The sequence below is a fragment of the Esox lucius genome, chromosome 18 (genome assembly GCF_011004845.1).
Source record: "Esox lucius isolate fEsoLuc1 chromosome 18, fEsoLuc1.pri, whole genome shotgun sequence".
Taxonomy (NCBI): domain Eukaryota; kingdom Metazoa; phylum Chordata; class Actinopteri; order Esociformes; family Esocidae; genus Esox; species Esox lucius.
Genome location: NC_047586.1, coordinates 19,944,300 through 19,959,331, shown reverse-complemented (window position 1 = coordinate 19,959,331; position 15,032 = coordinate 19,944,300). Strand labels below are relative to the sequence as shown.

Sequence of the window (15,032 nt, the reverse complement as noted above, 5' to 3'; positions counted from 1 at the left end):
AACTCTCCTAGTGGGACGGTAGTATAGCCCTGGTGCTGCTAAATGAAACCAAGCTAGACAGACAGGAAAAGATGACCTGGCCACACCTCGCCACAGCCCTGCAGCAGTGTTGTTCACTTTCTCTCGCATCATAAACACACCTCATTTTGTTCTGCTCATCTTCATATAGAACAATGGCTGGCGTGGTCCATTGAGGGTAAATGGAGAGGCCTATAGTCTGGAAATTGTTAAAAGGTCAAGAAAGCTTGACATCGTCCAGGAAGATTTGAACTTTCGTTCAGGGAGGGGAGGCCGGCTGTGCTGTTTAGTTTGTTCCCAACTCTCTTCCACCTCAGTCCAAAAACAACCCCTTCAAAGACAAAAAAAGAGAATTGTTTGCGCTTAATAGTTTGTTAAAAGAGAAGGGCTCTACAATTTGGGAGTGTGCAAGTACTCCCCAGAAAAGGTTGTTAAAAATATAAATCTAATTTATTTTCTTTATTTTTTGTTATACATAAAAATAATTAAGAAGCACTTTTCCTAATGAAACATTTGGTATAGGAGATGTCTCTATGGAATCCTCTAATTCTTATAGGTAGTGCTAAAAGCTAGCCTGTCACTGCCGACCCCTCTATGTACACAGGTAAAGCCATTGAGATCCTGAACCCATCCCTAGGTTGTTTTGGGACTAGCTCATAGGTTAAGGTAGGAACTGTCTAATTCAGCCATCACTCAGAGCTCAGGTAAACCAGGGAAGACTTAACGCAGATATAGACACTTCTTAGAGATTTCTGAGTACATGGACCACTAAAAGTGTGATAACATTACTCAGCTTTAACATAATGGGTCTGGGAGTAATAAGGCTGTCATTGTTTTGGATCTCTTTGGGCCCCTCCACAGGTCCTGCCCAGGAGATGTAAGCTGTCCTAGATCTTGAAAAGGGCCTCTGCATCAATTACAATGTCTGTTATATTGCTCTGTTTCTTATCAAACTGCTCGCCCAGTAACCAGAACGTCTTTAGAGGAGAGAGCATTTTCAAACTATTACAATTGTGCTTGCAAGTATGTGACCTAACACAAGATGTCACTATTGCACAATGAAACAAGGAAGCCGTCTGACGTCCTGTCCATTCACCCTGATTAGATTAAACTGAAAAATACAAGTACAACGAAATTCAGTTTGCATCTAACCAGTAGTGCAAATAGAGGAGTGCAGAAAATGTATAAGTATTTACAAGTCTTAAGTATATGTATATTACAAGTGTAATGTATATATGTGCAATGAAGGCAAATTATGTACAAATGGCCACACTAAATGTGTAATTATGGCAAATAGAGGAGGGCAGAAAAATGTATTAGTATTAGGTATTCTGTATGTTACAAGTGGGGTAATAGTTGTGTGGGTTCAAATGGCAAATTCTACAAGGCATTCTAGATGTGCAAATTGAAGGAGTAAGGTAGCATGTGCAACCGGGATGCAGATATACAAACCCGATTCCAAAAAAGTTGGGACACTGTACAATTGTGAATAAAATCAGAATGCAATGATGTGGAAATATTTTACTCAGAATACAACATAGATGACATATCAAATGTTTAAACTGAGAAAATGTATCACTTTAAGGGAAAAATAAGTTGATTTTAAATTTCATGGCATAAACACATCTCAAAAAAGTTGGGACAAGGCCATGTTTACCACTGTGTGGCATCCCCTCTTCTTTTTATAACAGACTGCAAACGTCTGGGGACTGAGGAGACAAGTTGCTCAAGTTTATGAATAGGAATGTTGTCCCATTCTTGTCTAATACAGGCTTCTAGTTGTTCAACTGTCTTAGGTCTTCTTTGTCACACCTTCCTCTTTATGATGCGCCAAATGTTTTCTATGGGTGAAAGATCTGGACTGCAGGCTGGCCATTTCAGTACCCGGATCCTTCTTCTATGCAGCCATGATATTGTAATTGATGCAGTATGTGGTCTGGCATTGTCATGTTGGAAAATGCAAGGTCTTCCCTGAAAGAGACGACGTCTGGATGGGAGCATATGTTGTTCTAGAACTCGGATATAACTGTCAGCATTGATGGTGCCTTTCCAGATGTGTAGGCTGCCCATGCCACACGCACTCATGCAACCCCATACCATCAGAGATGCAGGCTTCTGAACTGAGCACTGATAACAACTTGGGTTGTCCTTGTCCTCTTTAGTCCGGATGACATGTGTTGTGGAAATTTCTTATACAATGTATTCTGATTGTATAAAGGACTGAGTCCCACTGTTAAGATAGGTACAGGAATGTGTGTGACCTGGTATTTGCATAGGGGGCATCTATTGTCTGTCCAGATGCAGATCAATGGGTTTTAGGACAGGATAGGAGAAGATACAGCAAGGGGGCAGTAAGGTCAGTTGGCCCCTTTGGGTAAACATTATTGCAGGAAGGATAAGGTGGGGGAAGATAGCATTTGACGTGTGTGATAGAACAAAGGGAAAGGTGTTTGATTGACATGAAACAGATGGCAGCATCTTACCACACCCCTTTTTCCTATGTAATAAATACTGTCGAAATGATGTTTTTATTTAGAAACTATCCACCGTTACTTTGTAACCTGTATACTTTCTCCTTGCAAGCAAGATTAAAACCGTTTATTGCGCAATTGATTTCTCCTGTCTTACCTACCATTTTCATAGAACTTTGGAATTTTAGAAATTGCCATCACACATGGCGTCCCAGTTTTCCAAAATGAACTTCAAATTTTGATTAGTCTGACCACAGAACACTTTTCCACTTTGCCACAGTCCATTTTAAATGATCCTTGGCCCAGAGAAAACGCCTGCGCTTCTGGATTTTTGACCTATAGAGTTTTAGCCGGCAACGGCGAATGGTACGGTGGATTGTGTTCACCGACAATGTTTTCTGGAAGTATTCCTGAGCCCATGTTGGGATTTCCATTACAGTATCATTCCTGTATGTGATGCCGTCTGAGGGCCCGAAGATCACGGGCATCCAGTATGGTTTTCGGCCTTGACCCTTACACACAGAGATTGTTCCAGATTCTCTGAATCTTTGGATGATATTATGCACTGTAGATGATGATAACTTCAAACTCTTTGCAATTTTTCTCTGAGAAACTCCTTTCTGATATTGCTCGACTATTTTTCGCCGCAGCATTGGGGGAATTGGTGATCCTCTGCCCATCTTGACTTCTGAGAGACACTGCCACTCTGAGAGGCTCTTTTTATACCCAATCATGTTGCCAATTGACATAATAAGTTGCAAATTCGTCCTCCAGCTGTTCCTTATCTGTACATTTAACTTTTCCGGCCTCTTATTGCTACCTGTCCCAACTTTTTAGGAATGTGTAGCTCTCATGAAATCCAAAAAGAGCCAATATTTGGCATGACATTACAAATTGTCTCACTTTCAACATTCGATATGTTATCTATATTATATTGTGAATTAAATATAATTTTATGAGATATGTTAATTATTCCATTCCTTTTTTACTCCCAATTTGTACAGTGTCCCAACTTTTTTGGATTCGGGTTAGTAGCAGCAGTGAGGTCCCAGAGGTAGACACGTACCTGTAACAACTGAAAATGTCCATTATCAGGTTAAACGGTACTCAACCGTTTTGCACCAGACTGTAGGACCCCCAAGCCTTAGGGTCAACAGCAACCAGGATTTGAAATCTGCAGTAACCTCTACCCATAAAGGACCAGTAGTTGTAATTGTTTAGCTTCATTGTGTGACAATGTGACAGTGGTGCTATGCTCCACTCATGGGTTGAATTCATGGATAGCATCTGCTTTTAGAGGTCCCAGGACATCATGGATCTTTGGACCTGGCCCAGCTATTTTTTATGTGAGAGAGACTGGGAGAGGTGGAGTGTTCACACAGATTTGACTGAGAGGAAGAGGGTGAGAGCCGAACTAGATTGATCAATCATGTATACTGTATTTATGGGTTACACAGGGTGTTTGTGGTTGGTGTCTCTCTGGTTGATGATCCTTGTTAATCTAAGGACTGCACACTAAAAGTGTTCCTTGTCTCCGGCTCTGTATAGATTTAGGAGGACATGAGCCCTTGGACCACACCTCAGGAGAACCTGGCCTGAAAGACTCGTAGATATCCCTGTCCAAAGACCTCCTGGTTGTCTTGCAGATCAAGTAGCTTATAATTTCAGCTGCCACTTGATTGTCCCTGTCCTCGCTGCTCACTAGGATTATGTTTTTACACTCTGGACACAGTCCACATGCATTTATTAATGATTAAATGTTTACCCTTAAAATCTTTACCCGGCACAGCCTGGTTCCTCTCTTGGTTTCTTCCTAAGTTTCGCTTTTACACTATTCATGCATTTTCAAATTGCAGTGGGAATGATTAAACAGTGCTACTTACTGTACTAGGTTGTAAAGCATAGAAGTGTAGACATACAGTAAAATGCACACACAAACAGAGAAACAAAACAATGAGTTGTACATGTTGTATTGGTTTTAATTTATTTAAAAAATATTACAACTTTGTTTGGAAAAATATATAGTGCTTATTTCTCTATTCTGACTTCATTCCCTATGGCCAGAAATAAAATAAATACTCATCTGTCTCACAAACAGCTTAACTGCATGTAAAAACACATTATAAGCTTTCTAAGAAGTTAACAGTACTGTACTACAGAAAACTCTGTGCTATAACCAACACTGTATACATTTCTGTTCCTGTCTTATTTAAACTTTAAAGCTACAGTATAGACAATTGAATGTCTTGGTCCAGAACAGGAAGAGTAGTGAAAAACAAGGGTCATTCCTCCAGGACCTGATGATCAAAACCAGAGACTTCTATACAGAAGAAAAAAACAACAGACATAAGACTGTAAAGATGAAATAGTTCATTAGGATTAAGACAGACTAGATGATTATGTATGTCAACAGACACATACATACATATACACACACACACACATTTATATATATATATATATATATATATATATATATATATATATATATATATATATATATATATATATATATATATATATATATATATATATATATATATATATATATATATATATATATATAGCTCCGGAAGAAAAGTTGAAAAAGAAAGTTTTGAGTGAGGAACAAAAGGGTTAAAATTAAGAGACTACTGCAAATGTTTGAACTACTAGCCAGCCAGGCTAGTAGGCCAACATTTCCACTAGCCTGGCTAAAATGTTACTGGCCCGGAGTACAGAGTAACGAACAGGGCTAGTAGTTTAAAAATGTATGTTTTCTATATATTTTTCCAGTATTCATCTTAAATTTGGCTGTGGACAATATTATATAATCACTTAAAATGAGAGAACAGTTTTGTTGCTGCAAGTCACCCAAAAATATCCAACCAAGTGTAATTAGTGTAAAAAGTCTATTATTTAAATATTGCATACAACAGACACATGCAGTGTACAAAACAATATTGGAGCTGACCTCAGCTGACCCCAGATTCATTCTAAATGAAGGTTTTATATCATAAACAGGTTTTATATCATTATTTGCTAATATTGTATGTCCTCCTTGTTCTCCAATATGTGTTATATATGTGATCAAGTTCTAATTCAATTCATAGATCTGAAGGACAAGAAATAAGAGAACAATTAGTTTAATGCTCCAATTGGCTTATCCATAATGTTTAGGTCTGTCATCTTCTATTCCTTTTAGGTCTGTGAACACTGAAGATATGAGAGTTGGAGGGAAGAGCTAGGAAGTAGGAACCTAAATGGAACTGGACCAATGTCTGTGATTCTCACCTGTTTGTGTTCTCAGAGGCTTGGGTGGGCAGGTCCTCATTGTGTAAATAGTTATTATGGAAGCCATGATGGTCAGTGCCCCAAATAGCATGATGCGACTGATGGGCAACTCAGTATAATCGGTACCTAGACAATGAGACAGACAGTGTGGGGTGAAATTATAGTCAATCATTGGGATTTATTTACAGGCTAAAAAAGGGAAGATTTTACACAAAACATCCACTAGAGTAGATAATGTTGAAGAGCAATATCCATCAGCCAAATCCCTTTGCAACTGCACCTTCACCTGATCACCAAAACCTATAGCTTTACAGTCCTACACAATAGATTATTCTGATTGTTTAGACCTTCCATAAAATGTTATAGTTTCTGTAACATGTTAAACCTGTATTTGGCATCACAGACTGAAAGAAAATAGGGAAAAAAAGATGTGGGAACTGCACTGCAGAAAAGTAAAAGACACAACTATAACCCAGAAGCTATAGTTACATGTGCATATGCAAGATATGTAAACTGACAGTTGGCCCAATTTCTTGTTACGAAAAACGTTAACAGTCTGAATTAATATGAGAACAAGAACACTGACTACTTCAAAAGGGATGAACAAACAGGTATATTCACCTATATTCTCAGTTCACTCTCTTAATCTAAATTAAAGCTTGCAACATAGTTATTTGCGCTTCAATGGTTCTCATCCATCTCAGTTCTGCCATAGTCTTTTGCTTATCTAGGTTTATCTTGTTAGCATCAGATCTCTTGTTAGAATAATAAGTGGCATTGTTTTGTAAATAATTGGCTCAGTTGTGCCTACTCTTCAGGGGTTTACTATATTAGGTTGTGGGTCCATGATCCTCTGTTTGGCAGCAATAATGTCTTCCTTGCCTGACAAGGCAAGGAAGACATGATGGCTTGGTGTGGCGGTGGCTTGGTGTGGCGGTGGTGACTCTGCAGTGCTGAAAGGTCAACATCTATGCATGTCAAAACCGTTTCTCTCCAATAGATTGAAGTTCATCTATTAGTAGTGGCTTCACTAGGATTAATAAAAAATGCCCCTCCAACATTATCGTGTTAGAATGGACACTGCCTACCGGTGACAGATATAAATCCTGACAGACCAGTAACATTAACGTGTCCTCTGCTGATGTTGGTCTGCTCTGGGTGGATGAGGCTGGTAGAGAGACTCCAGATCATACAGACGTCTTGCTGTGATAATAACAAGCAGAAATCACACTCCAAACAAGAGGTATGAACAGTACCACAGAAAAGTCAAAAACAGAGAATTGTATTTGCATCAAGAAATACATACTCTGTATTCACCAGTGTAATTCACCTGACTTTGGCCCAATCTGCAGTACAACTTATACAACAAACTATGTCACTGACAATGTAAATTGTATAAAATATGGACTCTATTTTGGTCTTATCACTCTAAATTACACAATGCCAAAAGCTGTGAGGCATGTCAAGGTGTTGTCGGCATATTGTAACCAGGCTTTTTTGTGGCATTATTGCAGTAAAGGTATCTTCAACCATGCAACTCAACCATGCAGCTCATTTTTGTTCAAGTATCGTCGTATTGTGCTCCTTGAAACAACCACGCCGTCTTTCTCCAGAGTAGCCTATATTTCTCCTGAGGTTACCTGTTGGTTTTTCTTTGTATCCCGAACAATTCTTCTGGCAGTTTTGATTGAAATCTTTCTTGGTCTACCTGACCTTGGCTTGGTATCAAGTGATCCCTGAATTTTCCATTTCTTAATAAGTGATTGAACAGTACTGACAGGCATTTGCAAGTCTTTGGAAATCTTTTTATATCCTTTTCCATCTATATAAAGTTCCATTACCATGTTACGCAGGTCTTTTGACAGTTCTTTTCTGCTCCCCATGGCTCATTATCCAGCCTGCTCAGTGCATCTATATGAAAGCTAACAAACTAATTTACTATTTATACACAGACACTATTTGCAATTTAAAAAGCCACAGGTGTGGGAAATTCACCTTTAATTGCCATTTTCATCTGTGTGTGTCATCTTGTGTGTCTGTAACAAGGCCAAACATTCAAGGATAAATCACCATTTGGGTGATTTCTGTTATCATTATGATTTAAAAAGGAGCCAAACAACTATGTGATAATAAATGGTAAATATGATCACTATCCTTAAATAAACATATTTTTGCATCAGTCATATTTTCAAAATCAATGCCAAAAATTCACAAATTCTGCCAGTGTATGCAAACTTATGAGCACATCTGTATGCAACAAACCATGCCAATGATAATGTAAATAGATAAAAATACTGTACCTGTAGAAGATGGGGAAGTGTCTGACAAGGATGGTCCTGGAGTAGAAGCTGTACTTCCTGAATAGTAAAAAAGAACAAACAGGGTGACCACTTTTTATTTGTGAATAAGGGTGACCAGCCTCACATACCAGAGTGACTACTGATAATATCTGTTCTATGAACATTCATGTTAACTTGTGGGATCAGGTAACTGGTGAGGTTAAAGAGACACTATATAGAATAAAGAACTGTACAGAATAAATCCACATCCCTGACTCACTTAATGCTGCTTGTAAAGTTTTCTCTACTGTAATCTTCTGTATCTGATTGAACCTTTAGAACCGTCAAAGTCAACTCTGGACCTCAATGCCAGTTTCACAGACATGTTTTAATTGCAACCTTTTAATCAGGGTCTTATTTAGACCTGGGGCACCAAGTGAGTGTAATTAATAATGAGGAAATACAAGGACAATAGCAGGCCCTGGACCTCGTTTTGTAGGAGTTAAGTACTCCTGCTGCTTGAGCATATTATTAACTAAAGTGTAGGGATATGGCATTACATGGCCAATGTTCTTCTACAGTTTCAGGTGATAGGTATATATCCAGATGGCTCATGGAAGATGTACTATATCTTTACAAATCATACAATGATTACCTGGGACCATGAAGTTTAAATCAATGGAGATCTCCTTCTTTTCATCAATAATCAGCTGACATGTCCACTTCCTGTTGTTGTCCTCCTTCTGGAGGGTCACATTCAGAGTGATGTCACAGTCAGATGTTTGTGTGACCTGGTGTCTGGAGTCTTTCTTCAGCTTATTACCTGCCTCATCCACCCAGAGGAGACTAACATGTTCTGTTATACCTTGGCGACATTTTCCAGGTCCATCAGATGTGTACAGAAAGCACCTTAATGTTACTGGTCTATCAGGCTTTATATCTGTCACTGGTGTTGACAAGGAGTCTGAGAGAGAAAACATACATGGAGGAAATTATTCAGTATAATAATGTAGTGGTCACATTGAATATGACTACAAAAACACTACACAGTACAAAGTGAAATATAAGCTCCCATTTAAACAGTAAAACTCACTGTTTAGAACAGACAGATGAACAGAAGCATCCCCTCCATGTTGTGGCCCATTACTAAGGAATTGTCGACAGGTGTAGATTCCAGCATCCTCACCTCTGACATCACTAACATTTAGAGAACAGTCAGACCCCACTTTCAGTCTGTCTGCTCTCTTTGAGTTAGTTTTAATCTTCCCATGTCCAACCTCTTCATTAGTCTCTGATCTAGTTCTGTAATAGATCCAATGAGTTGAGGAGCAGTTTTGATAAACCACATTGGTACATGACAGACTTACATTATCTCCCACTCTGGTGAACAGAAAACGAGTGTCTCCACTGACACCTGACAAAAATGATATAAAATTCCTGTTAAAAAGTATAATACATATAATGTACATTTGGTTTACTGTTACCCTGCTGTGTGAAGACAAATGTACTAATGAGGAAGTAACATTTAAACAAGATTATTTCTGATTTTCTGTGATATGCAAGTTATGATTGAATAAATATTATTATCTGTCTCTCAATTGTCTCACCTGTTAGCAGATACAACAGAGTCACAAGCAGTCTGACAAAACATTGATGTTCCTCAGCCATAGTTCTTTCTCTCTACTCTGTCAGGGGTTTCAGCAATATTCATTTCTCACCACAGTATCATCTCTAATCACAACTACAGAATTACTTCCTCAAAACTGTCACATGTTTTTCTCTAGAAGAAAATTATGTTTTTGGAGACGCCTGTATCCCTAAGCACATCACACAAGGAGCTTTTTGATGATCTCCTCAAGGCTATTGAGTCTGAGTTGATTTCCCTGTCTGAATAAACTCCATCCAAGTAGTGAAATAGTGAGTCATCCGTGTCATTGTGGTCAGGGGTTTGAATACTAGAGGCAACTTACTAACAGTCAACACCAATGAATCCAATAAACATCAATATATTTAGACAAAATCACTAAATCATTACATCAGTACACACTGTCATACAGGTTGACAAGGCCTTCAACTGCTGGTACATTCTCACAAAGGTATAGCAACATCTATAAGTAGAGACAAACACATGACCACTTAGAGGAAGTGAATATTGTAGGGTCAACTAGAGATGGGACCATTGAACAGTAATCCCATATATGTAGTGTTGCCTGTGGAAGTGGCTGTAGTGTCATTTTTCTAAATACCTTCTAAATCAGCCCTTCTGGCAAACAAAGGCTGCCTAGGAAAATAAAAAAATAAAAAAATACAATAATATATATATTTTAAGTTCCCAATACAGCTTAAACCAGATATTTTTTTTGTTTCAAGGTGGCTTGGTTGTATCGTCCCTGAGCAAGACAGTTAACCCTAATTGCTCCTCTTTTCCCGTAACGTCCCCCCAGATCATTCACAGTTGAAGAGTACCTATGATAAAAATTACCGACTTCTACATGCTTTGTAAGTGGGAAAACCTGAAAAATCGGCAGTGTATCAAACACTTGTTCTCCCCACTGTATGTGTGAGCTATTCATTTGTTTTCTTCATTAATTAAGCAGATAAAAGTTCTGGAGTTGATTCCATGTGTGGCATTCGCATTTGGCATTACAGCTGTATCACTGTAAACAAAAATATGTAATTTCAATAATATTAATAAGATGCAATGAAAGCACTTAACAGATTATAGACACTTAACAACGCGTCCAAAATATTAAGACGCCCCCCGCCATTTGCCTTAGTATGTACCCCCCCAGCCCTCAGCCGTGCCAAATCGTGCAGTTACAGTGCTTGTGTGGTAATGATGGGAAGTTCAACTCATTTTACTGATCTAGATCTTTTCGAATCGTTCAGTAAAAATACATTTTTCAACTCATTTTGTTCATTTAGTGCAACTCATTGTCCAGAGTCAAAATCAAGAGGCAAGATCAAGGATAACTTTAAGTCGAAAGAAATCATTAGAAAATAGCAATAAGTTCAATTTAAACATTATTATATTCATCCTATCATTAAAATCTTCTCCTTAGTCATTGTTCTTCCTTCCGGTGATCGTGGGATGAAAAGGACCATGAGAAAAGGTTTATTAATAAATCTGATCAGTATAACTGAATCCTGACAGTTACAGTTGTTAGAAATCGGCCGTTCCGCATAGTTGTTGAAATAGTTATCGAATACCCGGTTGTCAAGGGAGAGAGTAATTCAATTATTTATTGCAGCATTTGATAGTCTATTAGCTCATGATGTTACAGGCTCAATAAAATTTTTTTAACCGTCACCAGTCTTCATTTTCAAAGCATTGTATTACAGATCACACTTTATGTTAGCCAGTGGTTAGCTGACATTTGCTAGCAAACTACAGTAACATCACCAGTTTGCAGCTGTTTGAATTTGAGTCAGTGTTTTTTAGCTGGCAAGGTGGCAGTGTTCGTTTCTACCATCTGAAAGGCACTCAATGCATGTAGCTAACGTAAGGTTAATACAGTAAGTTTCTTTTATGTTTTTGGTAGTTTTCACACAAAACAGCTAAGGTTGAAGAGCTACAGTAGTGAGTAAACTGATGGCACAAATTAAAACAGTATTACAGCAATACTTTTGGTGTCACCCTCAAGAATTACTCTTGAGAAAATGTAATGTAATCATCCCTTCCAAAGTTAATATTATATTTTTGCATGTGCCAATAACATCTCATCCAGAGTAGGCTCTCTTCTCCATGCCCTATATTTGGGTGAAAACAAACCCACATCCTGTGTAGACTACAACAGCATAAACCAGACAAACCAGCCAGCTTAAATTAATAGCGCTTGTTATGCCGAACAACAAAACAAAAAACTTAAGCTAACACCGTCCTCAACACAGCATAAAAACAGACAGACAGCCTGTGACTATCAAGCAGTCGGAAGAATTTATGAAACATTTTTCAAGATTACAACCAAGCTGTGTGACACCTGGGATGAAGCCTTCTACTGAACCCCTGACCCCGAACAGCTCGATTCCACCAGCATACCCAACAAGAAACTACCATTGGATGGATCAGATTGGTGATCAGCTAGGTCCTCTTAATCTGTCATACCTTTCAAATGCTAACAAGAGTTATCACAAAATGGACAAAAACCTTGCACCAAAAGTTTTAAAGATCATTAAAGCAACATTGGGTATGACTCTGGAAAATGTTGTTGGGGCTATTCTCCACAAAGCATGCATTGGATGTGGAGTGGACCACCCGAGCCAGACAAGACATTCTTGTCTCGATCCACCTGATTATTCTTTGAGACCCAATATATGATGAAATCGTGGAGACAGTTTTAACACCTTGACTGAAACGTGTTGCTCAAGGCTTTGAACGCATCAGGCTTTCACGGACCAATGACTGATGTTCACGAGGCCGCTGAGAACTTTCTGCATGAGCTCAAGTTGGAGCCGAACATCACACAGAGACTGAGTGAGAACAGGGATGAATACATGGACACATTTAATAAGGATGCTGTCTGCGACGCAGCGGCGTCATGGTCTGAGTCTGTTGTCTAAGGATGGGTAACTTCAGTTCTCGTGTGACAAAAGCAAAGAGTCTGTTGTCTAAGGATGGGTAACTTCAGTTCTCGTGTGAACAAACAAGCCCTAAGAGAAATCTGAATGATTTCTGAATATCTTGGATGTGTAATTTCGAAAACTCTAATAAAACAATACTAAACATGTATTATTACTCATTATTGGTCTAATGCTCTACGATGTCTGAACATGTTATGAAAAGTATTCACTACGACCCGGCAAACCCTGGTGCTTATGTGGGTAGAGAGGGTTTGAAAAGAGCGTACTTGGAGAAAACCGGGGAGATCCTCAAAAATGGCGAGGCCGATGACTGACTGCTCACCCAGGATACATACACGCTACACAAGCCTGTAGCTTTACAAGGAATAAAGTTATTGTTCATGATATAAATTCACAATTTCAGCTGGATTTGGTTGACATGAATGCTTACAGTGTGGAAAACGATAACATGAAATGTATGTTAACATGCATAGATATATTAAGCAAATATGCATGGATTCGTGTGCTGAGAAATAAAAGCGCTATCAAGGTAAAGTGAGCATTTGAAGACATTAAAAGAAGGAAGAACACCACAAAAAGTCAAAACGGACAAGGGGAAGGAGTTTTTTAATTCACATTTTGAAATGTTAATGAAGAAGTACAAAATAAAACATTTTGCTACAGCAAATGATGTCAAAGCGAGTATCGTTGAGAGATTTAATTAAACAATTAAATCACAAATGTGGAGGTATGCCAACACTCATCGCTATGTTGATGTTATTCAAGATTTAGTTCATGGATACAACCATAGCTACCATCAGTCTATTAAGATGAAGCCTGCTGACGTTAGATTAGTTCTCAAGAACCTGTATGGTACAACAAAAATGAGAAATGGTAATCAAAGCTACAAGTTTCGGGTTGGGGATACTGTGAGACTCTCAAAGTTGAGTGGAGCATTTACAAAAGGCTATGAAAAAGGGTACACAGATTAATATTTTACAATAACAGAATGCATTCCTCTGGTACCTCCTGTATATAGAATAAAATATTATGATGGTGATGTGATAGGTGGGACCTTTTATGAACAGGAATTGATAATAATCATGGCTAAGGATAAACCTTTTAATGTGGAAGCAGTTTTGAATGAGAAAGTACAGAAAGGGAAGAAAATGTGTCTTGTGAAATGGCTTGGTTGGCCTGAGAAATTCAACAGCTGGATACCATCGGAACAAGTGGTTGACCTAGAAACTGGATAAAACTCCAGGATTTACAGGATCATGTCATTTACATTGACTGCGATCAGCATGGGTGACGGTGGTTTCTACATAACGCTGCCCAGTAACTCATTGAGACATGTCTATCCAAGCAATACGAGTTTGTGCTATACCACAAAATTTGCCAAAGGTATAGATTTGAAAGGTGATTGGGAAGAATCTTTGATAGAATTCAAATACGCACAAGTGGAAGACTTTTACATGGGGTGAAAACACATATGAACTCAACACCGGTTATTACAGTGGCATAGTAAAACTCGTGGCAGAGATCAATATTAATATAAAACCACATGGTGTATGGGTGGGGTAGGATGAATTTAAAAATAGAATGTCTCTAAAAGGTGAGCCACATTTTAGTTTGAAATTTAGTACAAAACTGGAACAGAAATTAGGCTTATAACCAGGCGAGTGGTTGTACGCCCCATGGTACAGAACATTCCCCACAGATATTCTGGCATGGTTAAACCCCCTATACATCTACACAGATATAATTGATTATCAACGTGTTGGTGACAGTCATTTCCCGCTGTTGTGAACTGTACATATTGCAGGGAAAAAGAACAAAGTTCTCACAGTGATGTACGACAAGCCACACTACGTACCTCTTAGTAAGAGTCAGTTTGATGAGATCTGTTTCAAGGTAAAATCTGATCAAAACTAGCTGGTTTCATTCGTGATGGGGAAGGCGATTGCAAAATTACACTTCAGACCCATCAAACAATCTTTTTGACCATAAGATGTAGCCTCAGAAACTCAAAGGTATGTTGAATACTACACAACACAGGCCGGTAACGGTTTACCAGGGTATCATGGGGCTGGTCTAGTGGGCCTTTTCCGAAAGCTTTTCTGGATGGCAATACCTTTGTTGAAACGTGGGTTCTCCATAGCAAAACCACATCTGAAGAGTGCGGCTAGGAATATAGTTGGCGATGTTGTCAACAGTGTTATGTCACGACTAACAAAACAGCAGGATGGTTCTGGATTAATGGTTATGTCTCGAGGTGTTAGAAAGAGACCACCTGGTAGGAGGAGCCTATCAAAGAGTAAAAAACGCAAGAATGAGACAAAAACAAAAGAGCCACGGTTAAAATAAGACAAACAGCTCAGAGGACACCCAAAGGGAACACCACAAAGTTGATTAAGAATATATTTTAGAA

The 15,032-nt window shown here is 38.6% G+C and overlaps 1 protein-coding gene across 1 annotated transcript; it reads right to left on the bottom strand.

The window, feature by feature from the left end:
- Positions 1-4,554: 4,554 nt before the first annotated feature.
- On the bottom strand, positions 4,555-9,716 carry LOC105008369. Its single transcript, XM_020044873.2, has 6 exons — positions 9,649-9,716; positions 9,135-9,455; positions 8,697-9,005; positions 8,063-8,119; positions 5,763-5,888; positions 4,555-4,809 (listed from the first exon to the last, which is right to left on the bottom strand). The coding sequence occupies exons 1-6, from the start codon at positions 9,707-9,709 to the stop codon at positions 4,772-4,774; spliced, it is 912 nt and encodes a 303-aa protein (XP_019900432.2). The 5' UTR covers positions 9,710-9,716; the 3' UTR covers positions 4,555-4,771.
- Between the last annotated feature and the right edge of the window lie 5,316 nt (positions 9,717-15,032).